The 25,389-nt window shown below is 43.8% G+C and overlaps 1 protein-coding gene across 3 annotated transcripts; it reads right to left on the minus strand.

Annotated features, from left to right (window-relative positions):
• Positions 1-1,378: 1,378 nt before the first annotated feature.
• LOC114600891 (membrane-spanning 4-domains subfamily A member 15-like) lies at positions 1,379-22,530 on the minus strand. 3 transcript variants are annotated; one of them, XM_028737695.2, is made up of 6 exons: positions 22,147-22,524; positions 17,926-18,045; positions 8,273-8,329; positions 6,163-6,294; positions 4,064-4,177; positions 1,379-3,381 (listed from the first exon to the last, which is right to left on the minus strand). In XM_028737695.2, exons 1-6 carry the CDS (start codon positions 22,234-22,236, stop codon positions 3,259-3,261), a joined length of 636 nt encoding a protein of 211 aa, XP_028593528.1. In that variant the 5' UTR covers positions 22,237-22,524; the 3' UTR covers positions 1,379-3,258. The 3 variants fall into 3 exon arrangements, with proteins under 3 accessions (XP_028593528.1, XP_028593539.1, XP_028593549.1); XM_028737706.2 differs by having other exon boundaries at positions 4,064-4,174; positions 22,147-22,522; XM_028737716.2 differs by lacking the exon at positions 17,926-18,045 and having other exon boundaries at positions 22,147-22,530.
• Positions 22,531-25,389: the final 2,859 nt, after the last annotated feature.

Consider the following 25,389-nt stretch of genomic DNA (forward strand, 5'->3'; position numbering starts at 1 on the left):
TGCAAGTTAACGGTACCCCAGAGACGCCACCATCTCCAGTCACCCTCATTCCAAGCAAACCAAATCCAAAGTGTGCCTTGGCATCTGTGAAATCTCTCACCACTTTGAGATCAGGGTGCATGTAACAATGTTAAGGTCCATCTCCAACAAGTTCTGGTTACCCTTTTCCTGAAAAGTGGTTCACTCAGGCTGAAGGTACTTCATTCCCTCTCAAACCTTTTGGTCAGGTTAGATATTATATTCGGCCATCCTCACCTGGTTTGCAAAATATACCACTCCATTCCACGTCACAGACAGATTCCTAAAGCATTGTGCTCTCTCAGGGTCCAGAAAACTGTAAAACTGGGAGGGGAATTACGAAGAGAATCTCATCCATGCTGCATTTCATATGCTGTGTTGCCCTACATCAGGTTGTTATGCAATGTTGCCTCAGAAACTGCCTTGCTGCTTGCCTCATGCAAGTTCTGTGTGGGCTTATTCTGCTGAATTGTACAATGGCAGTTTCCTATTGCTTTAGCTTATTGGTTCAGTAGATATACATCTCTCTCTCTCTCTCTCTCTCTCTCTCTCTCTCTCTCTCTCTCTCTCATACACACACACACACACACACACTTGCTGTGAGATTTTTTTTTTTTAAATCAGCCTTGTTTCGTTATAGACAGGAGACAGAGTCGATGCAGTGCACAGTAAGACCAGCTAAAACTCTGTTGCCGTATTAAGCAGCTAACCTACTATTACCTCAGATTAAGCTCTTTCAGTGCATTTTTTACAACCTTTTACTCTCCTCTGACTAGCTGCTTCAGGCAAGGTTTTACGTCAAATCAACACTTTCAGGATTCATCTACTTTACACTACAGTTCATACTCGTCCACTTTAAAACCAGTCATTGATATTATCTACACAGTGGAAAAGTAGGATGCGCGCTCAGCATCACTGTGGGCAGGTGCAGAATAAATGCATGGGTTAAGTCTGAACACTGAATTTTAAAATGCAATGTTCAGATACTGAGACCTGGGTTTGGGGGCGCATAGACAAGAAGTTAGACGCTAGAGGCATATTTGAGTGTTTTATTACTATTACACTGAGTGTTTTGTTATATTACATTCTAATAGGTGTCTTGTAAGTATGGTGCTCTTTATCTTTGAATATTATTCCACTTTGAGCATTCACAGAAATAGATGATGACTATCTCGTGCCCGCCCCCTGTCCCCCAATTCATAGGAACTCCTTCTGTGAGACAGCTATCAGGCTGCAATGAAGAGAGCAACAGGATGGTGAGTTAGTTCACCATTTTGCTCTGGGTGGAATAAGAGCAAGCATCTGCAGGAGGATGAATCTTCTGTTAGGGACAACAACAAAAAGTCAAAAGACAGGTGCATGTTGTTTCAGGTACATAATTTATTTTCATTTTAAAAAATCATACCCATGAAAAGCAAGATCAGACCTAGAAAGAGTGAATCAGCTGCAGACTCTAAAACCTAAAATTGTCTAGGACCATATAAACAGCTACAAGATTCAGACCTCGGTGAGGCCACTCAGTATTAGGTATCCCTGTTTCACAGACAGGCATTAAATAGTCAGTAGAAATTCCCCATGAAAACATGCTCTGAAGAAACATTAACCAAGATGCTCAGAAGCCAGCGGAATGGATTCCGACCTAGCCATTCCCAGTTCCTTATAACAACAATACAAAATATCAAAAAACACTACTCGCTACTTACACAGTATGCAGTCAATACTGAACAAAACCCACCCTGAACAAAACCAGCAACCACCCAGCCCAGCACTCTTGGAAACCAAGAGCACGATCGACCGGGAATCTCTCTTTCTCAAGCTTTCTTGAAATGAATGGATGCCGCTCAAGAGCACTGCACATCTTCTCGTGCAGCTCCCATTCATTTCAATAGCGCCCAAGCAGGAGGATTTCATGTTTGACTGTGTTGCAATCCTTCATTCCATTAGGCACACTGACGCTGCAGTCAGTTCAGTGGGACTCTAAGCACATCTAACTAGGTTCAGGGCTGCCACCTAAATGCCACCCTACTTGCTGCACATCCTCTTGGGTCAAAAAGTTAATTTATTTTAAACCAACAGGGCTCACCCCCCTCCAAGTTACCAATGTAGGAGCAGAGATTAGTCCCACTTGCGCCTCTTGTTCCTGGGCCTGCCTCAAGTGCCATGGCTGACCTTGAAGAGTGTGAGGAAATGCTAGAGGTCTACCTTGAAAATCAATCTGTGCGGAATGCTGCCAAAAGTTGTCTGATGTCCGCTAACAACAGACATCATATCTTACCTCCAGGTATTAGATGGCAGTTTCCAGCTCCAGAATTACTAATGCTAGGGGAGGAGCCAATAATCCGGAATGTATACCGTGTCTGCTTTAAGCTCATCATACCTGCAAGCTATACAAAGAGAGTGTGAAGGATCCCCTTAGGGAACAAACTAGGAGAAAATTTCCCAGGAGTTGTTCTATGGATATTCTTAATGGATATGTATGTACACTTAACCGAAATGAATGCAGTAGTATGCAGCACTCAATAAAACTCAGCATTGTTGATGAAACTTCCTATGACCAATCAGCTTTCCAAATTGATTCCCATGAGCTGCTTTCTACAATGCGCCCATGCTTTGGAGGTGCAGAGGGGGACAAATGTAGAGATTGGGGCCAAGGCAGTCCCATATGCTGGCTACTTCTCAGGAGGCTCAACTTTGGAAGAGAGTCTTTAAGAACCAGCTGCAGCCCTGAGCAGTGAGCCATCCAAATCAACACCACATACTGTTTTCTCTTACATTTTGCACCAGGGTCACCGATGGAGCCAGCCAGAGGCAGAAAAAACGCATTAATGACTTGCCCGTGCTCCTACATGCTTCCCTTCCGCGTTCTTCTCTGGGTCTCCAGCTGTCCTGTGACCACCCCCCAATACTACACCGTCTTCAAGCACACTTGAACATGTTAATAATCCATGTGCCAAACTCATGGTGAGCTCCATAAACGGCCTATGCAAAAAAGAGGAGTCCAAATGTTACCTCCTAGTCCAAGGCAGAGCATATCAAGCCACATGCTTCTTAGCCACAGTCTAAAGCTGAGACTGTACTGGAGAAAGAAGAGAGATGGTCCCTTTGGCCTCACTGGCCTGGCAGCTGGAATACTGGCAGTAATTGACGGAACTCTGTCATGCAGGAAAGGGCCAGCGTTGACACCTCAAAAGAGGTGCAGCTGGTGTGATTTCTCCATACAGATTCCTCCTCTTGAGTCTTCTACACAGTCTCTACTTTTAAATCGTAACTTACATCATTGGAATTTGGCGGATGGGTTACTGATGATTCTACAGATGCGGCCTCAGTATCTGTCCTGATGGTGTTCGGTTCAATCAATATGGCCTAGAAAACAGAAGAAATTTAAACTTGATTTCATTAGCTGGTATTATCACATTTCTTATCCCTATCCAACCAAAGCTATATTCCTATCAGCTAAAATATATACCCCAGGGACAGATGAAACTATTAATTTCAATTTTCATCAGTTTCTCATTTTTTTCCATTCTTAAATTCAGTTTCCCACATTTCTGCATCAGTTTGTAGACACTTTTTGTAGAACATATGCATTTGTAAGCACGCTTTCCCCTAATACATGCAGTTTTAGTGCTCATTACTTGGTTTGAGAACTGCATCACAAAATTTGGAGATGTGGATTTTGAAGGATATTATTTCAGAAAGTGCAAATTAAGGAGCTTTGCATTAAAACGTGAACCAATTCCCCCACTATCTGCCCAACCTAATTGGGTCATCTTCCTCACCCTAACGTCTGGCGTATGCATTTGCCTATGCAGCTGACTGAAGTGCAACTAAGACACTCTGTATCTGAAGAAGTGTATCTGAAGAAGTGTGCATGCACACGAAAGCTCATACCAAGAACTAACTTAGTTGGTCTTTAAGGTGCTACTGGAAGGAATTTTTTTTGTTTTGACTATGGCAGACCAACACGGCTACCTATCTGTAACTAAGACACTCTGGTCCCCAAACAGAGATGCAATTGCAGTTCTGGTGAGAATTATGCACTTACCTCATTGGAATCAGAACGGGTTGCCCGGCACCAAAAATATGCAGTGGCAGATGCGATGCAAAATTCCACAATGGTGAATGTCAGCAATACAATGGCAATCCTGTTGCCTGTCTTCTCCAAAAAGGAAACAAACACAATGTTACAAAGCTGATCACCAAACTGAACTTTATCCATTTATCTTCTCCCGTGAACCTGCCTAGATTTGTACCTTTCCCCCCTCTATTCTGTGTGAATGCAGGAAGAAATTACGGTATTTGAAGCTGTCGACCAAATGTCAGTGAAGGCTTGTTTTTTTGCAGGTAATAAAATGTAAAGGAAGGAATTCAAGTTAGGGTATAAATCTGCTTTGATCTGGCTGTGGCATGGGCGTCTAGCTGCTAATAGGAAATGAGACTTGCCTAGGAGTAACCCTTATTGAACACAGTAGGACTTACTTCTGAGTAAACATGCATAGGATTATTATCAGGTTGCCTGTGTCCTTGGTCTGAATGATTTAGCTTGAGAAAACACCCACCGCTGTACTTTCATGCCAGCTCTTTAAAGCTTTTTGGCTTTCTGTGTGTGTGTAAGGGAGACAGACAGAGAGAGACAGAGAGAGAATGTGAGATGGAAGGGGGATGGGGAGAGAGAGATGTTCCCTGCACAGTCTGGCTCCAGTCTCAGCTGGAGACTTTCAAGATTCATGACTAATAAATAGCACCACAATGTCAGTCACCTTAGGTTCCCTCTTAACCAGGACCTGGAATCAAGATCTGAAGCTGGTTAGCAAATGCTACTTAAGATCAGGGCCAGACCAAGACATTTTGCTGCCTGGGGTGAAGGACAAGATGGTGCCCTCCCACATCCCTCAAGCCCACTCACCTGGCAGTCGAATCTTACTTCAGCACTGGCAATGGGACAATGCCCTTCATCACACCTGTGACTAGCAAGCAAATTCAAGGGGTGAAGAGAAGGCTGTGTTGCACAAACATCTCAAGCAGCTCACCACCATTCCAAACCCATCAGTATCTGCTGCCTGAGGCGGCTGCCTCACTTTGACTAATGGCAGGGCCAGCTCAGATGGAATCCTGCTTGCTAGCATTTACCATGGTTCATTGTGCTGATGCACTACCTAACAGCGGTAAAGGCTAGCAGGGGGAAGGCGGCAGAATGAGATTTATGTTAGAGAGAGCTGGGCAGCTTTTCCCATAGCGAATTTCACATTGTTATGCCAGCACAGAAGTGGGGCAAGCATCACGACAATAATGTGGTTCCTGAGAGTATAGGAGTATAGCATCTAGATCAAGGGAAGTAATAGTGCCACTGTATTCTGCCCTGGTCAGACCTCACCTGGAGTACTGTGTCCAGTTCTGGGCACCACAGTTCAAGAAGGACACTGACAAACTGGAACGCGTCCAGAGGAGGGCAACCAAAATGGTCAAAGGCCTGGAAACGATGCCTTATGAGGAACGGCTAAGGGAGCTGGGCATGTTTAGCCTGGAGAAGAGGAGGTTAAGGGGTGATATGATAGCCATGTTCAAATATATAAAAGGATGTCATATAGAGGAGGGAGAAAGGTTGTTTTCTGCTGCTCCAGAGAAGCGGACACGGAGCAATGGATCCAAACTACAAGAAAGAAGATTCCACCTAAACATTAGGAAGAACTTCCTGACAGTAAGAGCTGTTCGACAGTGGAATTTGCTGCCAAGGAGTGTGGTGGAGTCTCCTTCTTTGGAGGTCTTTAAGCAGAGGCTTGACAACCATATGTCAGGAGTGCTCTGATGGTGTTTCCTGCTTGGCAGGGGGTTGGACTCGATGGCCCTTGTGGTCTCTTCCAACTCTATGATTCTATGATTCTAGTATGGATGCGTGGGCTGTGCAATGGTTGCTCTTTGAGACTGCGCTACCCACATCTTGATCCTCATCTACCATTTGGGATCCTGACAGTCCCCATGCAGCTGGCATGCTGACTCTGTATGCTTGACAGTATTTGGAGGCACCTTAAGCTCATTGTAAATGCTAGTCCATTTATATTAAAATATGCATGCACTAACCCCTCTGACTCCCCTCCCCTCGTTAATCTCAAAAAGTTATGTTGTTGCTGAGGTAGGGAAACTTACCATAACCAGAGAATAGTGATGATTATCATCGTAATGAAATGGCCCATTTTTGCTCAGGTCTACTATAAAAGTCAATATTCCAAGTAATGCAAAGATGGCACTGATGATATTCATGGCTTGGGAGCCTTTTACCTGAAAAACATAAAACACTGAATGCAGGCTATTTGCGAGGAGGTATTCTGCTATTTAAAGTGGTAGCAAAGTGCAGGAGCTGCCATCCTCTTCTATAGTCTTTGCTTAGGAACTCCAGTCTCTCAATTCCAGTGTCAAGTGAGTCTCATGATGTCAAGTGAGACTCATGATGTGAAGCACCCAGAGAGTGGATCTGGCAGCCACGGAAGCTGCTTAGGCTGAAAGACACAAATGGCAGCTTTGGAGGGAGCTGAAGGTGGCATGATAGAGACATCACTGCCTGTGATGTACACTCTTTTTTGTCTCACTGTGATCTCTGCTCAAATAGGTTTTCTGAAACACTCCTCACCCTCCGTGCATCCCTGAAGAGAGACAATAGGGGTATATGAATGCCGTCAGCAGCAATGCCTCTGTTGTGTGCTATTGTCTGCCTCCAGCTCTGGATCACCCAAGAAGAATATATCAACTTTCCTCTGCTTGAAACTCTCACCCACACCGCAGCAGCTTCATCTGGGTTCCCGGAGATTCAAAACCTCACTACAAAGGCATTCTTCAAAGTTCTTCCCATAAGACTAAGAACAACTTCAGATGCAGCCCCATCATCCTCTGCATGCTTAGTCAGTTGAATTCAGTGAGGGTGAGTCCTGTGGCATCGAATTTAAAGTGCAATCCTATGCATATTTACTTGGAGGTAAAGAGTGGGACTTACTCTTATATAAGTGGATATAGGACTGCAGCCCTAATCTAGTAGATCTAAGGGAACCAGCAGCCCTCCAGCTGTTACTGGACTCCAGTTCCCATCAGACCCAGCCAACATGGCCAGTGGTGATGGATAATGGGAGCTGTAGTCCAACAGCAGCTGGCGGGCCATTCCCAATTTTCCACTCCTTACCTAAAGCTTTGTATTTACAATAATTCACAGGGATAGACTGAAAGGGCCTTGGAAGGACATGGCAGAAAGCAGAACAGTGCTTCTTGCTCTTGTAGGAAACATGATATGGAGAAGCTGTAAGGAAGATGACTAAATACTGGGCCACAGGAGGGCAGATTATCCTCCACACCCTCCTCCTCTAAGTGGTACAAGCCTCTCACTCTGTCCAATTTGTGGCTAGTCCATATGGAACACATGGCAACCCAAAAAGGAGTGCAATAATGCCACAAGAAATAGCCCCATTCCTGCCCTGCCCTGCCCTGCCGTTTCACAAATATCTACCACAGTATCCTTTGCACATATTGCATAGCTCTTGCTAGCCCTACTCCCCATTATAAAGCCAAGCTTCAGCAAGGCGGCTGCATCATCTACCCTCAGACCTGGGTAAATGTCCCTCTGTATTGTACTGAGCCTTTCAATGCTGTGCAAAAACCCTATATATAAAGCGGAGAATTCCCCTGCAATAGGACCACATATATTTCATGAAAGCCAGGTGTAGCAAACCTATGGCCACCAATATGCTTTTGGACTCTATATCCCATCAGCACCAGCCAACCTTGCTAATAGCCAGGCACAATGGGAGTTGTAGTTCAACAGTATCTGGAGGGCAACAAGTTCCACTTCCCTGATGCAATCTGATCAGGGCTGAAATCAGGCTCTGAATGGGACTTTCTTTAACCTCAGAATCTACTTTCACTTCAGATTATTGTTACAAAGTCTCCACTATTTTTTCATTGCATTTATATTCCATCTTTCCTCCAGGAAGCTCAAGTAGCACATATGGTTCTCTCCCCCGCCCCTCCTACAACCTGTCCTCACAGCAACCCTATGAAGTAAGTGAGGCTGAGAAATAGTGATTGCCACAAATTCTCCTCCTGAGCTTCATGATTTGAACCAGAGTCTCCTCAGTTCTAGTCCAATGCTCTTAACCGCTACGCCACAACACACTGTTGCTCAGTTGATCCCAGAAACATGCCAAACCTTAGCTGTTCATCTGAGGTGAGCAGAGTTAGACTACAGTTAAAAGAACGGCTGACTTCAACTCACTGCACACTCTGTAGGGCTCTTCTCAGCACCAATTGAGAGGCATCCGGAGACAATGAACTGTTTGGGAGGAAGGAAACAAGTGTGTAATTGATAGTCATGTTAAAGGCAGTTACCCTTCCCACAATCACTGGACCCACCTTAGAAGGCTGTGATAGAAATGAAGAGGAAGATTGGTACCATCCTTGCTGGCTTTTTATTTATTTTTAAGGATGGTTTGCTCAAGGGAGAAAGCCTGTTATAGCCTCTTAACCACATGTAGCAAGGCTGCCCCATCATCTGGCCAGGTCAGATTTCCCGCAAGTAAAAGATCTCTACTGTCTGGGACAGCTGATCTTCTTACAACTCACTTAACATCCCCATTGTCTACTTCAATGTTCCATTCTGGGCCTCAAAACTAAGACTATTTCTGTACTCTTGGCAGGCACCTCATACCTCCAAAAGGAAGTTGGAGGCACAAGATGAATGAGGCCTGACACCTCTGAGCCTAGGCAGAGCCACCCCCCAGAATGATGGTTGATCAAGTGATAGCTCAAGTGACTGGGGTAATGCGGAGCCATGCTATGGATTCTCTGCTTCGGAGCCACAGAAAGAGTGTAGTGCATTTGATGCTGTTGATTTTAGAGCTGAGATGAAACTTTTGGTTTTGTGAGTGTCAAAAATAAAACAAAGTAAAGTCAAATAAAAAGAAAGAGAAAAAAGAAGCCTCCTATTTTTGCAGTTTTCAACACTTGTGAACATATCTGACATTAGCCCTCTTCAAGTGGCTTATATTTGAGTTAAGTGGCCACAAAAAGGGGGAGCTGAGGGTACAAGCATACTACCCCACCCCTGTTGCCTAGCCTTCTGCAAGTCGGATGGTGGTGGTGGTGGTAAATGTATGAACTGAAGAGCCTGCTTTTTGGCTCTGTTAGGATTCTATTTCACACACAGGAGGACTCCATGAGTACAGGAGGCCCCTCACTTTGTACATTCAACTCACGGAAGGTGATGCGAACAGCATCAGGGGTGTGGAATTAGTGCCCTATGCACACCCATCGTGAGTTTACCTAACTCACATACAGAATATTCGAAGAGGGCTATTGTCTCAATGCTGAACTTCTCTGAGCCATTTCCCTTTTCATCCGTTGCCCTCACAGTCTTCTTTAGCCTCTTTCCCCCACACTGCCGCTTATTCCAATGGTGAACCATTTTATTTTGTCAATGGTTACACAGAGAAGGGGTGCGACTCTTATGCGATGATGTCAAGGAAGCTTGAAAACAAGAGAACCCATTGATCACCTCAGACAAAGTGGCAGCGGCTGAGGACTGTGAGGGCAGAAAGTATCAAAACAATCTGATTACTCAGTGAGACAAGTATCCTTAGCAGTCCTTTGTCTGGCTGTGTTAATTTCAAGGTGAATGTTTGTCGGAGCCCTAATCAGAGCAGGAGTGAGGAACAAATGCATCTTGGGGAAGTGGTTTTGCAGAAACAACTTAAGGGTGATTTCGTACGTGAGGCTTAAATAATCTTTGAACCTCTCCATTGCTCAACCATGGCCAATTTTAATCAGGCTATGCCAGCACTTTCAGACTGCTACTAGGGTGCCAGTGCATAGGCCAGCAATGCAAAAGCATTTTAATTCTCCACAATGCCCCAGAGTAACATGATATCAGGGGAACGGCAGGCAATTTATCATGGGGGCTTGAAGCTGCCCATTGCCACCAGCAGGTAAGCCAGAAGCCAGGGGCACCCTGTAAGAGGAGGAGGGGCACCAGAAAGCCCTCTGCCAAGGGCCCCATCAGATTTGGAGATGGCTCTGTGAGAAAGCAGAATCGAGGCTTTTACAATATACTGTATTTTTTGCTCTATAACACGCACCCGACCATAACACGCACGTAGTTTTTAGAGGAGGAAAATCCGTAGGCATGCCACCCGTAGGCATTCCCTCCATAACACGCACAGACATTTCCCCTCACTTTTTAGGAGGAAAAAAGTGAGTGTTATGGTGCAAAAAAATACGGTAAGTGTGCATTCTGCCTTAGGTTTCCTATTCGCATCCCATCGCAATTTAAAGCAAGGATCACTTTAAGCCTCACACACAAAAAGGTAAAAGACAACACAGAAGGACACCAATAAACAGCAAAGGAAAATTGAGCGATCGAATAAGACCACCCAGGGCAAGTAAGTTGTATGAAGTGGATGGAGAATGGAAGATATGTGTGAACAGACTGCAACGTGAAAAACGAGATGTTGATGAAACTTCTCAGAAAAGACAGTCACAGGTTAACAGTAGGAGTGAACGTTGGCAGTGCACCCCACCCTCACCTCACCCATTGCTAGGCAGCCATTTCCCCATGCACTTGCCCTAAAGTAAGGTCAGGATGCACCCACTATTTTCTATATGATCTGCTGTGGAAGGTAACTTGATGCGGCATTTTCAGATCACATTTCAGGAACTGCATTTGTTTAGCACTCACTCCACACTTTTTTCTTTTTTTAACAAAAAAAAGTGTAAACATGTGGGTTTCAATACAGAAGCAAAGACTTATCATCTGGCCAGAATTCTCATGCAATTTCTTCCCTTTCCAGAGCCCTCTGCCCACCCCTACCCTGATCCTAGTTGCTGGTGTATTTTTAGTTTCCTTGTACAGTGGTACCTCTGGTTAAGTACTTAATTTGTTCCGGAGGTCCGTTCTTAACCTGAAACTGTTCTTAACCTGAAGCACCACTTTAGCTAATGGGGCCTCCCGCTGCTGCTGTGCCGCCGCATGATTTCTGTTCTCATCCTGAAGCAAAGTTCTTAACCCGAGGTACTATTTCTGGGTTAGCAGAGTCTGTAACCTGAAGCGTATGTAACCTGAAGTGTATGTAACCCGAGGTACCACTGTACTGCAAAGTTTGTGTCCACTGCATCCATGCAACTTCCGCCAGAGACACCTTAGCAACCCATCTGCTCCTCAAACTGGTTCCTTCCCAATTCTTCCTTGAAATTGCAGGAGTGCAATCTTGTGCAGTCTGCCATTAATAAGGAACAACAGCTTAGGCTCACAAATCCAGGAGGAGGAGGAGGCACATGTGTACAGGAGCATAGGGAGGGAGGGAGAATTTTGATTCAGTATGCATTTAAAGCTGAACGTATCAAATTCATACGCTATCCTTCAAAATTCACACATCAGAATTTTACAATGCAGTTCTCCACCCCAAAAATGCTTCCAAGAACACATACATTAGGGATAAGAATGGAGGTATTCTTGAAAAAGAACATACAAAAATGCATTATATCGGAGTGGGGGGAATTGCTTGACAAAAATGTGTACATTATTCAAAACTGCATATAAAAATGTGTTTAATGGGAGAAATTGGCACTAAAACACTGGTAAATTTCCAAGAGGATTTTAAAAATTATTACTGCAAAAAGCAGACAAATGAGTTCAAAATTAGAAAAATGAGAAACTGAGAGAACCAAAATTGACAGATCCTTCCATCCCTATATGGGAAATTTGTACTGAAGCAATACAAGATAAAAATGAACCAGAAATGAACTGGGGGGGGGGGATAAAATGCTGCTGCCACACCCCTGGAAATAAAAAGGAGTTGCTTTTTGACTGGGATAATAAGAGCTTAACTAAACATCACAGGGAATGCATTGTGGCAGACCAATATCTGCCCCCTTCATCTCCTTGATGATGTCACTGTGATTAGTATTTTCCCACTCCAGTTAACTGGCAGTTACAGAGGATGGGGAAATAAATGCTTGACAGCATGATGTCATTTCACATGTTTATCTGACATGTTTATTTGACATTACTGGTGACATGCATATGGCAGGGCAGGGCGAGTCATGTAAGCTGGCGGCAGCTATGTGTCCTATTAACATCTGATTAGGCCCTGAAAGTGGTAAATATATCAGAAGAGCAAAATTCTCTCTATATTTGAATACTGGATATTCAAAATATTGATTGAATTTCCCCAAACTTTGTCAAATGATTTGAAGCATAGAATTTATGCATGTTAAGCAAATAGCAGGAGAGTCTCAAAATGCATTTGCTATCCCTGATCCTAAACCATTTTTTTTTAATGAATGAAGTCCAATGGGACTTCTTCACAAGTATGCTTAAGGCTGCACAATAAGCAAATGGTTAAGTAAGAATTCTTGCTGTCATTCCTCTTCCATTAGAGGGTGGCAAGCTGGCAGAGAGGAGGAAGATCCACAAAGAGGCAGGGCCACATGGTGGCACTTTTCTGGGGCGGTTGCACAGTGACATCGTAACAACCACCACAGAGAAGCCATACTGCATATCAGCTTGTACAGATGGTAACCCAACGTGGATCCTGATTAAAGTATGTGCTTGCTGTCTGCATGCGGGTTAAAACTGGCACTAGCTAATCCTGTGCTGTCCTTCTTCAACGCTCCTTCTCTCATGCAGCAAGAGAAGGTGTTGAAAAGCCACAGAGAACTCTTGTCTTTTAAAACACCTATTATGATGTTTAAGTGGGAATAGACAGGGCCAGAAGGCAGGCTAGAATCAGTGCTTGGAAGGAATGAACTAATTCAGAATAACTAATTCACTGAATTTAAAAAAATCTCTGAATTACATCTGAAAGAAGCTGTGAACACGAATTAAGTTCCTTTTGCTGTGGAACTCTGGGCAATTTCTAATTTGATGAAATTTCAATTCTTATAGGGTTTCATCACCCCTAACTCTGTTTGTTCATGGCCAATGCATTGACCATTTTCACCTATTTGAAAAGCGATACTGCTATTTAAGCTTAAAGAACACAATTGTTAGGGGTAATAAGTAAAGCAATTGCTGACATTACACAGTGCGTGCTTTCTTAGACTTTTTGAGTATGTTTTACATTTTAGCAGAGCAGCTTGTAAAACTCTGAAGGCTGGGGGGAAATGCCAAGGATGACGTGAACAAAATATCAATTGAAGGGATCATAAAATCATAGCACCATGGAGTTGCAAGAGACCTCAAGGGTCATCTATTCCAACCCCCTGAAATGCAGGAATCTCAACTTGAACTGTATGTACTTGATTCCTTTTGGGAGGGGTGCAATCCTTTTTAAAATGAACTTTCCAAGTACTGGCTAGGATTCATTCACGTTATTGATAGAGCACTACTGAAAACACCTTCCTGAGGGGCCGGCTCTACTATCAGGCAGGGTGGAGTCATCGCCTCGGGCAGTAGAACCCCTGAGCCCCTCAGCCATTGTTCACTGTTGGTGATCAGAGCTAAATTTGCCACAGGCCTGTCAATATACCCCCTGAACTAGCCTGCTGCCCTCAGGTGCACTGCAGGATGCTATCGCATCGACAGCATTGAAGTAAGGTTCAACTGCCAATCTAATCAGCATCAGTACATAGAATGGGTGCAGACGCCATCTTGTGTTCTGTCTCAGAAAGGGAAAAGTTCGGGGCTGGCTCTGCCTTCCACACCATCAAAGTCTTTATACCCGTGAAGCGTTTTTTTGTTGTTGTTGTTTATTTTTAAGCAGAAGGGTTTTCAATCTAACTGCTGATGTTCTGCCATGTCACTCTGAAGATGGCAGCTCTGCCCAGCCAGTGAACGGCGCCCTTCAACCCAACAAGATTAGGTAAACAGAGAATCCAGTAAGATCCCATCTGGACAGTTTTGGCAATAGGTGGCATTGGATTTAGTTGTGGCTGGATGAAGTCTGCAGTTGCTGCTCTGGTCTTGTTGGAGAGAGACAGGAAAGCTCTTGTCTAGCTCACTGGACTCTGTCTCCTCTAAGCCAGTGATTCGTAAACAGCCTCCTCACTTGCCTGCTCCATCCCTCCTAGCAATAGCCTTTTAGTTGGACCCATTAGCAACTGCTTGCATGCTGAGTAAAGGTGGCCAGGAGTCAGAGAGGGCGGTGGGGGGAGAAGGTCTCCCTCCACCAAGGTGAAAGGGTCAGAGGAGAGAAACCGGGAATAAAAGGGGAATGCATAGCTGAGAGAAACTGTTCTGGGAATGAGAAGTGGCTGTAAAAGGACCAGGGAGAATGGGTGACAGCAGTGGCGTAGTGTGGGTTGTCAGTACCCGGGGCAAGGCAAGTAATTTGCGCCCCCTAACCCATGGATTTGCGCTCCCTAACCCGTGGATTTGCGCCCCCTAACCCGTGGATTTGCCCTAACCCCAGATGTTGCGCCCGGTGCACGCTACGCCACTGGGTGACAGAAACTGGAAACTGGGGGATATGGTACTAGTGTGAAAGGAGTATGGGAGAAGAAATTACAGGAGATGTTTTGGTTTTTTTTAAAAAAAAAAAACATTGAGAGGTATGTGGGGATGGGGAGAGAAAAATATAAAAGAAAAAGCCTTCTTAATGGATCAGAGAGGCTGTCACAAATAGCTCCAGAGCAAAGGTCTGTACTTGAGGAAAGCTTAGGTACGGAACCCTTGCCATTAGGAAAATGCTGGAGCAAAGAATTTAGGAATCTCCAAAGATGGATTAGATATTAGTAGGAAATGATGTCAGTAATTGCCAGCTGATTGTGCCAAACTCTTCCTCCATTTGCCACCATTTTGTGACTGTTGGGGCTCAGTAATATGAGCCCTGAGAGCAGAAAAGTTGAGAACCTCTTGCTGTAGGCTTACCATGGTTCTGGATGGGCTCCTTAATGCTAGCTGGAAGGCCTGCACAGGTCTAATGAACTTTTAGCCTGTCAATGGACTTTTTAAAAATACTTCCATTATCCAGAGACAAAGATTACCGTACTTTTTTATGCCTCCCAAGTCTTAGGGTCACTCCTTCAAAAAGAATGAATTCACTATCTAATACTGAAGTTATTTTGGTTGCCTCAGGAGATGGAAAATAGGTGGCAAATGTACAGACATTCACTGGGATTTTTTATGTTATCACAATTCCAACCATACCACAACAACCATCTCACTTTGGTTTGGTTTTTCAAGGTTTATGTATGTGAATTACTTGCTAATCTTCTACAAAGCTTTGGAGGTGACATTTTGTCATAATATAACCAGATGCTTGATTCTGCCATAGACAGAAAGAGATTTTTTAATATAAAAAAAACTTAGGGTTGAAGGCACATTCTATCCTTTCTGTAAAAAAAAGAACTAGTTGTGAGACTTGGAAACGTTTTATATAACTGTGTGTTTTCACTTTATTTCAGTTACTGAAAATCTGAAATTACTGTTGTTTTTTCAGCATGAACTGCAACAACTAAGTTTAATAGGCTATACCGTTCTGCAGTCTTACATTCCCAAAGCCCTTTTACGTGTTCCATGTTGTTGGAAGAGAGGAATATGAGTTGACGTTGACGTCACTTAGTGTGGACAGTCGCTACATTATTGAAGATAATGTAGCCACCCTTTGGTACAACAATCAAGGCTGTTAAATGGTAATTTAGACAGCTGCAGTGGAAATTATACCTGCCTGTCATCTGGTGATTGATTCTATGTTCCAGGCCCCAACCCCTGAAATCTCACACCACTTGGAGATTGAGGTGGCATGTAACAATATCCTAAAAAAAAATACCCTCAGATAAGGCCAAACCCCAAATAAGACCAATGTGGCTCTCAGACCTGAACCCCTGAACCTTTTACAGAAGGTGCTTGTAATTTCCAGTCTGGGACATAAGGAACGAGGGCAGGGTGTCCCTCTCTCGAAGGCAGCCACTCACTGTATAACATTTGATAGAACTGCTGCATATCTTCTTTTGAGTAGTTCAATGTTCATAATTTCAAATTACAGTGGTACCTCTGGTTAAGAACTTAATTTGTTCCGGAGATCCCTTCTTAACCTGAAACTGTTCTTAACCTGAAGCACCACTTTAGCTAATGGGGCCTCCCGCTGCCGCTGCCGTGCGATTTCTGTTCTCATCCTGAGGTAAAGTTCTTAACCTGAGGTACTACTTCCGGGTTAGCAGAGTCTGTAACCTGAAGCATCTGTAACCCGAAGCGTTTGTAACCTGAGGTACCACTGTATGACTCAGGAAAACTACACACATTATACAACAGTGTGTAAAGAAGCCCTGCTCAGTGTTTGTTTGTTTGTTTGTTTGTTTGTTTGTTTGTTTGTTTGTATGAAAAGTTGCCTCAGGAGGCTGTGATTTTGAGGGGAGTAGCAAAGGTGGTGTTATGCTTCACTCTTCCCTTGCTGGCTAATTTTCTGTTGCAATGCAACATTGCTCCTTCCAAAGCTGCTTTCTCCCTATTCCCCCAGGGAAGAAAAATCCCATTTTGATGTCTGGAAACCAAGGGTAGCACATCCTGTTTCGCTGTTTGAGAAGAAATGGGGAAGGCCACCCTGCCTGCGCCCCACTGCCCCTGCCCAAGCATCTCTTACCTAGGTTGTGCAGTGGCAGTGTGAAGCAGCAGCGGCAACAGTAGGTTCCAGCAAGACCTCTCAAGATCTTGCCAAAATCTCGCAAGATCTTGCTGGAAATCAGCGCTGAGTCCAGCACCACTTCTTCACCTGTAGTGGAGGCAGCAGGGCAGGTGCAGAAGGCCTACCTTGAACCCTTCCACCACCTGAAGCAGCTTCTTCTCTTTGCCTAATAATAGCCTTGCTGGAAACCTGTGAGGGCAGGTGATTTTGTACACACACACACTGCTTAGCATCCGTTTCCCCCTGCCACTTCCCAACTTGAAATTTAAGCCTTCCAAGAGTGCTTTTCATTTCATTTTAGTCAGAAATTAATTAAACCCATGTTCATATAGCGGGTAGTTTGCACCTGAGGGTTCATGCATTTCTCTGTAATTCTGCATGGAGACCCAAATAAGACATCTTTGGGTGACAAGATGTAAAACAGACTTTTCAGCATAAAGGGCATTGTGTCTTTGGAGTTTTTGACATGTTTGTTTAAGTTTTGCACAGATTTTGTGTGAGGGGGGGGGGACCACACACATTCTAGACAGTGTCAGATTTCTCTAACATAAAATTTCCCAGAAGTAAAATACTAAATTTATCCCCAGGAATTTAGTCCAAGGATTTCAGCACAACACAAACTTTACATATACAATCATTTATGGCTTTGCTCTCTAGAATGAGAAAGAGAGCATCTGAAATGGTTTGATTTTCATTTTTGATTTTTAAAATGTAAATTGGCATCTCCTCAAAATAAAAATGTTTTCATTTTTAGTTGCACTACGCTAACAATACATTATAACGAAAAGAAAAGAATTCTGAACACTTCAAAACAAAACTGAAGAGGGTGGGAGGGAGGGAGGCAAGGAAGTCCAAATTTATAACATACCTTTTGAACATAAAGGACATTTTTAGGCAAAACACTTAATGAGTTTCAAAATGGATTACACACTTTTGAAAGATGAAAAACATCACCTCTGTTGTCATTATAAACCAAGAGAGTATCTGATGGCTTCACTCCGCAGCATTGCCTGAAATCTCCATTAGGGCTGTAATCCTACACCCACTTACCTGGGAGTAAGCTCCACTGAACTCAATGGAATTTACTTCCGAGTAGACAAGACTAGGATTGCGCTGCAAATCACTCTAGTCCGGGAGTTTTCTGATGGCTCTGCAAACTTTTCCTTCAACAGCTGATGCCCCTTCCAGGATGCTACTATCTGTTTCTCACACTTGGCATGCCAACTCTCTTTCCACTCTTTCCTTCCTCGCTCTTCCACCTCACTCCCCATCTTCCCAGGGGGGCTTGTCCAGTCCCATGTGCGATACTCACGGATGCTCCTCCCAAGAAGGGGATCTCTCCAGACACAAAGTATGAGGTATATACACTGGTCAAGGTGCTGAGAATGATCCCAAAGCTAATGTGTATGAAGCCAGTCATGATCTGGATGGTCTGTGGGAACAATCAGGGGAATAATACTCGGCACTTGATGGACTAAATTAACATTCACACACACACACCCCTTAATGATTACACCAACTTCGAAGGACTGATGCCAGAGAATCTTCTGAGTTGATCTTTTTAATGGTAAGATCACTATTCCTTACATTCTAGGGCATCTTTCTGCTGAGAAAGTGCTTCACAATTTTCATCTATTTCACTTGACTTTGTGTATCAGGAGATCTTTATGTTCTAAGCACTTCCCGACTCTTCACCAGTATAGTTAATGTCATCTGGTAACTAAATGGAAGCTGACATTTACAAAATCTGCTCTAATTAACACTTCCGTATTGTTCGGATGTTGGCAGAGGAGGAGGACATCCCACTAAAATCTACTCCAAGCCAGGCTGAGCTGATCCAGGTGCACCTATGAGCAAGTAAGAGAAAGTGAGATTTGGAGGAGGGGGTTCGTGACCACAGCAAATCCTGTTGGATGATTGTTTGTATTGTTCCTAGGACTCCCAGCAGGCAATGTTTCCTGGTCTTTTGGTTAACTCAGAATCAGCCAGATTATGGGAGATAACAGAGGATGTATGCAGAATGTATTCAAATAAGCTGGATTCAGGTCACCAGCCATTTATGAGAGGGCCACATCTATCTATCTATCTGCAAACATCCTGGTTTTACTACCTGCCTGGCACAGCAAAAATGGGAGGTGGCTGAAATTTATGTCTGATGGGCTGTGTTTAGCTGGGTCATAAATTACACAAGGCTATTCTAAACAAGGCAGTGGAGAATATCAACTGAAATGTGTTCTTCTGCCCTGGCCTGTACACAGGGGACCACGTTTATCTGGTTTGCCACTGCTCTGGATTTTGTGAGGCATGTGTAAAAGGACTCGGTTAAATCCAGTTTTCAACTCAAATTGCTGTTGGTTGTACAAATATTAACAATTTGGGCAAGAATAAACTGCCACCATGTTACAGCCAAAGAAACCGCAGCAATGTTGTAACATAAGCCTCTTGCATTTTAGTCAGCTGGGTAGACACTGATCAGGGCTCATAATATGTGGAAGATGCTTCAATTTGGAGCCCGTTTAAAGGCAGAAGAAGCAAAAATGATTCTTAAGGACCACCAAGCTTGTGTCTGCCTGCCTTCTGAGATCTAGTCTGTTTTAGGGCCATTCTTCTGTCCTGGCATTGGCTGACAAGCAGCTGAAGGAAGAGGGCCAGGGAAACTTAGACAGGTGCAAGGAGGAAAAGAAGGTAGCAGCTCAGAAGGTAATTGACAACATTACACGTTGGGGCTGAGTTAGTCAAAGTGGTTCCCTCTAGATGTCGATGGATTACAATTGCCATCAGCCCTAGCCAGCTGTGGCCAATGATCAGGGATGATAGGAATCATAGTCCACAATATATGGAGGGAACTACTTTGGCTACCTTTGGGAAAGGTGCACATGAGAATAGTGTTTGTAGGGGTGGAGAGACAATATTTCTTCTGCTAGATATCCTCACAGTAACAAGTAAGAAACAACAACTCTGTGAGCATAAGCAAAGGTGCCACTAGGTGACAAGTCTGACACCTTCAGAGTCGCTAAATCACTTTTTCAAAGTTAAAGGACACTGTTGAACTATACTGATTCATCTGGTGAAAATGGCAGGTGTCTGTGAAATTACAGGCTGGGCCACATCTTCACTGCTGGTGAATCAGGTCCCACCTGGTAGAGCATCAGTTTCACTGGCTCAAAACCAAGTAGAATTTGCCATCCACAGGAGATTACCACTTGCATCTACTTCACACACAGTAGAATTGACTGGGACAACCCCTGACCAAGGTTTCTGAATTTGCTTTACAAATAACCTGATATTTACTAGCCGCCTTTCTTCCTTTTTTAATGTCTGTCTGTCTGTCTGTCAGCTGGGGGGGAATTGTGCGCCTCTCATTTTTATCTGAACATAATCTTCATCTCAGTGCATTTGTGCTTCCATGCAATTGTGCAGATTGTGCGGCTCGGTCAGAGAGAACAAGGCACACCATATGAATTGCATTTGTGCCAACAGATGGGCAGGAAGAGTAGGGCTGCAATCGCGTGCCCACTTTCCTGGGAATAAGCCCCATTGAATGCAGTGGGACTTACTTCTTAGTAGGCATGTGTAGGATTGCACTGTAAATGTGGTTCTTTTCAGCATGCTGCAGCCTAGCACAGCAGTGTGCTGACATCAGTTCCTCTGACAAGAGGCTATTTTTGTGGTGACCCAAAGCACTCTTCTAGCATATCTGCTGCCTCACAAGCCCACACGCTCTGGTTGGGAGCTGGGCTGTGTTCATAAAGGGAGTCAGTGTTGCTGGTCTGGGGAAATCCCAGCACAGCGGCATACCTATTTTTAGAAGGTAGGGAAAAGTCTGTTTCCATGCTTTCATAATTCACTGTAGCACTAATGCATCGAATCAGCCATGAGATTCCCTTTGTAAATGTGCTGGACTCTCATTTATTCTGAACCTGTGCAGGACCAGTACACGTGAGTGTGTAGTAGACACAGCAGTTACTTTCTATGCAGATTCCAACGGATATGGCCGTGTGCTTAAGCTATTGTCTTAAAGGCAGCCCCATGCATTTTGTCTTCTTACAACTGCAGAATAAGAAACCTTTTCACGTGCATAAAGAGAGTGGCATGGAATCTGGGCTTTATAAAGTCATTGTACTGAGCAGGTCCACTCAGTAATGTGGCCCTAAAGCCTTCTCTTTCCCCAAAGTGTTGCCCTATGTTTTGCTATCTTCCATCAGTCTGTAAAGAGGCAGGAAAGGAAAGAGGGGAGAAGGCTGCTGGGGGGCGGGTGTACTGCTGCTCCTTATTATCTGCAAACCATTGCATGAGTGTTCTGACTCTGCCCTTAACATTCAGAACAAGGCAAGGCTGAAAAACTCACTCTGCCTCTAGGATCAGTGCCAAGGCTTGTTTTGAGTCACCACTCACCAAGACTCAGCCATGGAACCCATTTTAAAAGCTAGTTCTGAGCTCTGGCAGGAGTATGTGGATTAATAGTGAGGAGAAGGCCTCTGGGCATGTGCAAAGTATTCACACCTACACACACACACACCATATCTGGAATTAGTGTTCAGGGCCCCAGGTCAGGTTTGTAAACAGTCCAATTTCCCCCATCAGACTGATGCAAGGATAGACACCTGTGCCTCCACTTCCCCGATGTTGATGGACTCCAGCTGCCAACTGACCCAGCCAATGGTCAGGGATGAAAGGAGCTGTTGTCTAGCAAGATCTGTAGGACCACAGGTTCCCCACCCATGGTCGATCTAATCCAGTATTCTGCTTCCAATTGCAGTCAGCCCATTGTGTCTTGAAAACTCAGAAGCAGGGCATAAAAGCAATGGCCCTCCCTTGTCTGTCCCCAACACCAGGCATTACGAGGTATACCGCCTTTGAACATGAAGGCTCCATTTAGTTGTTGTAGCTAACAGTGATGGACACAGCAATTCTCTCTCGCAAATAGTGGTGCTAGGATTTGATCATGTTCCGCTGCCTAATTCTGCCTTTTGTGCTGTGTTGCTAGAGCGATGCTGCTCACTTCCTTCATGTACCGAAGCAGGAATGCTCATCTGTCCCCTCGCCTAAAATTGATGCTGAAATCTGCAACCCCGTAGCACACACCAGGGCACCGGGCATTTTAGAGGTAGCGACCAGCGGGATCTTTTCCCACTCTCCTTTCTGGCTTCACATTTAGTTATTGCTCCTTGGGGATATTTAGCATATGAATACACACACATACACAAAACCACGTCCTGACGAGCTGCTCTCAAGAAGCTATTCCCTTTCATCTGAGAGGCATAATAAATTCCCAGGTTAATTTAAGGGACCATAATGATTAGCCGTCCTGATGTTTCTCCACCATCCCCCGTCCTGCTTCTCTCTCTTTCTCTCACACATGCTTAATTCAGAAACAGGAGAGATCTAGAATACCACTGCCCCCTAAGTTAGGAGATCGGCTGCCATTTCAGGGGAATCCACCCCAGTCCTCTCCATCCTCCTCCTCCTCCTCCCTCAATATCCCAGCTCACCTCCCTCCCCAAAGTGCCTCCCCCACCGTTCTGTCACTCACCCCCAGCACTCGATTCTTCCCTTTGGGAATGGTTTCCACTGTGTACATCACTGTCCTTCTCCCCAGCCGGAAGGTCCCCATTCCCTGCATGGGAACTAGCTGGCGCGTTTGCTCCCGAGCCTACTCGGTCCCTAGCAACTGAACACTCAGCTGCATCAGCCCCACGCAGGCTGAGCATGGATGGCAGCTCGCTTGGCCTGGCTGCGCTCAGCTCCAGCACTCTCTCTCTCTCTTCGAGGGAAAGGAGAAAGAGTGGTCTTATTGGCTTCTGTCAGTGGTGATGTCACACACAGTCGGATATGCTGCAGAAAAGGCAGAACGGGGTGGTGGTGGGGGGATTCATTCCCTCTTCCTGATGCTGTTGTTGCTGCTCATAGGTAAATCCTGCTTCTGCCAGAACTGCTTCCTCAGCAAGCACAAAGGCAAAACCAGGGGTGGGTGGGCGGGTGGGTGTTTTGCATGATACTACCAAATTCCAGGGGAAATACATGCTTAGTCTGGAGAGGCGACACTGATGAAAATCCCTGTGACAGGAGTTTGCTGCAAACAGAGATGGAAAACTGGGAATGTGAGGTACCAAGGAATTGGTCAGAAGGCCCTCCTGCACCAAAGGAAAAGATTCTTGGATCTTCTCCATGGCAATGCAGAATCTACCTTGAAATATCGCTTTTGTTTTATTCATTTGCCACATTACATTTATATAATGCTTTTCCTCCCAGACACTTAAGGCAATGTGCATTGTCTTCCTCACCCCAGTTTTATCCTCACAAAACTCTTGTGCGGTCGGTTAAGCTGTGAGGTGGCAACTGGTCCAAATTCATCCAGTGAGCTTCATGGCTGTTGAGTGTTTTGAACCTAGATCTCTGTAATCCTTGCCTTGAGACACTAGACCGCGCTGGTGCATCTCACCAGCAATGATGGTGCAATCTTATAAACGCCTACCCAAAAGTAAGTCCTGCTGATTTCAGTGGGGCTTGGTTCCAAGTAAGTGTGCGTAGGATTACAGCCTGAGTTGTCCCTTTCAGAGTCATTGTAGCTTCCGACTCAGTCCTGCCACAAAGACAAGTTTGTGTCTTTGTTTGTGTTGCCAAAAGAGATCTGCAGAGCATCTCATTTCTGCTTGTGGCATCCTGTAGCCTGGATTCCATTTGCTGAGGTTGTGTGGATCTAATCAGCCTTTGGGTGCTGCAGGGAGTTCCAAGAATTATATTTCATTCTAAAGCCAACCAGGGATTCCCCTTTCCCCCTGGCAATGTGCCAGAGGTATTAACTTGTGGTAAGTAGATACAACCCCTCCACCTGATTAGGACAGGTTAAGGCATTAATTTGGAAAGAATCAAGTGAACATTCAAAGTTAATCAATTTTAATTTCAGATTGTTTATTTCCAAACTAAAGCCCTGCTGTACTACCAATGGTCCTGCCGGAGCTTGATGAGGCCTAGCAGCAGCTCCTCCACCAAACTAGGGTGCAAGCCCTTCCTACTACCGCCATTCCCATAATCTTTCAAGTTGAGGGGCCAGTGGGGAGGCCTGACAGCAACTATAAGGCACTTTGCATCAGCCTAGACTATGGAGGCGCCTGGGCCCAGTACAAAATGGATCTGGAATATGTACCGCTAAGATTCTGTGTCTAACACACCCTCCAGATTATGGACTCCACATGCTGGATTCTTGTGTGTGGACTGAAACAAGCAAAATAAAACTACACAAAGATAACAGAATAAACAACACACAGAATCTGAGATAAGGCAACACTGCAATGAAAGTGATGGTGATGATAGATTAGATAGATAGATAGATAGATAGATAGATGATAGAGAGATGATAGATAGATATAGATGATAGATAGATATAGATGATAGATGATAGATAGATAGATAGATAGATAGATAGATAGATAGATAGATGATAGATAGATAGATAGATAGATATAGATAGATGATAGATAGATAGATAGATAGATAGATGGTAGATAGATAGATAGATAGATAGATAGATAGATAGATGATAGATAGATAGATGATAGATAGATAGATGATAGATAGATGATAGATAGAGATAGATGATAGATAGATGATAGATAGATAGATAGATAGATAGATAGATAGATAGATGATAGATATAGATAGATAGATAGATAGATATAGATAGATAGATAGATAGAGATAGATAGATAGATGATAGATAGATAGATGATAGATAGATAGATGATAGATAGATAGATAGATAGATAGATAGATAGATGATAGATAGATGATAGATAGATAGATGATAGATATAGATAGATATAGATAGATGATAGATAGATGATAGATATAGATGATGATGATAGATGATAGATGATAGATAGATAGATAGATAGATGATAGATGATAGATGATAGATGATAGATGATAGATGATAGATGATAGATGATAGATGATAGATAGATAGATGATAGATAGATAGATAGATGATAGATAGATAGATAGATGATAGATAGATAGATAGATAGATAGATAGACGATAGATAGATAGATGATAGATAGATAGATAGATAGATAGATAGATAGATAGATAGATGATAGATAGATAGATGATAGATAGATAGATAGATAGATAGATGATAGATAGATAGATGATAGATAGACAGATAGATAGATAGATAGATAGATAGATAGATAGATAGATAGATGATAGATAGATAGATGATAGATAGATAGATGATAGATAGATAGATAGATATAGATAGATAGATAGATAGATAGATAGATAGATAGATAGATAGCAGGTAGGTAGATGATTGATAGACAGACAGACAGACAGAGATAATAGCCATTGAAAGGCTTAGGTATTAATCCAAATCCATGTCATGCTTAAGTGCTACAAAGGTGATCTGCGATACTCTTGAAGCCAATATTGCCATAGCAACCTCAAAAATAATTGGAATCTCCCCCCCTCCCCCAAAAGCAGCAGAGCTCAAGAAGACTGGATAGCTAAGATTGCAGAGGAGCAAGGGCTGTGAAATCACTTAGGCACACTTCCCCAAGGGTAAACGTAAACTTGAATTAGAGCCCTCATGCTGAGAAGATTGTTTTAAGATCTGGCCAATCCAAATAGTCTGGCCAATCAACATGCCATGATTAACGTATGCCAGTTTCGGAAGCAAAGCAGCTAGCAATCGATACATACATATTACAGTATGACCATAAACCACCTACTGCATACAATAAAATGTCACAACTGATAACATCATTAAAGGCC

Source organism: Podarcis muralis, chromosome 1 (genome assembly GCF_964188315.1).
Source record: "Podarcis muralis chromosome 1, rPodMur119.hap1.1, whole genome shotgun sequence".
In the NCBI taxonomy this organism is placed as follows: domain Eukaryota; kingdom Metazoa; phylum Chordata; class Lepidosauria; order Squamata; family Lacertidae; genus Podarcis; species Podarcis muralis.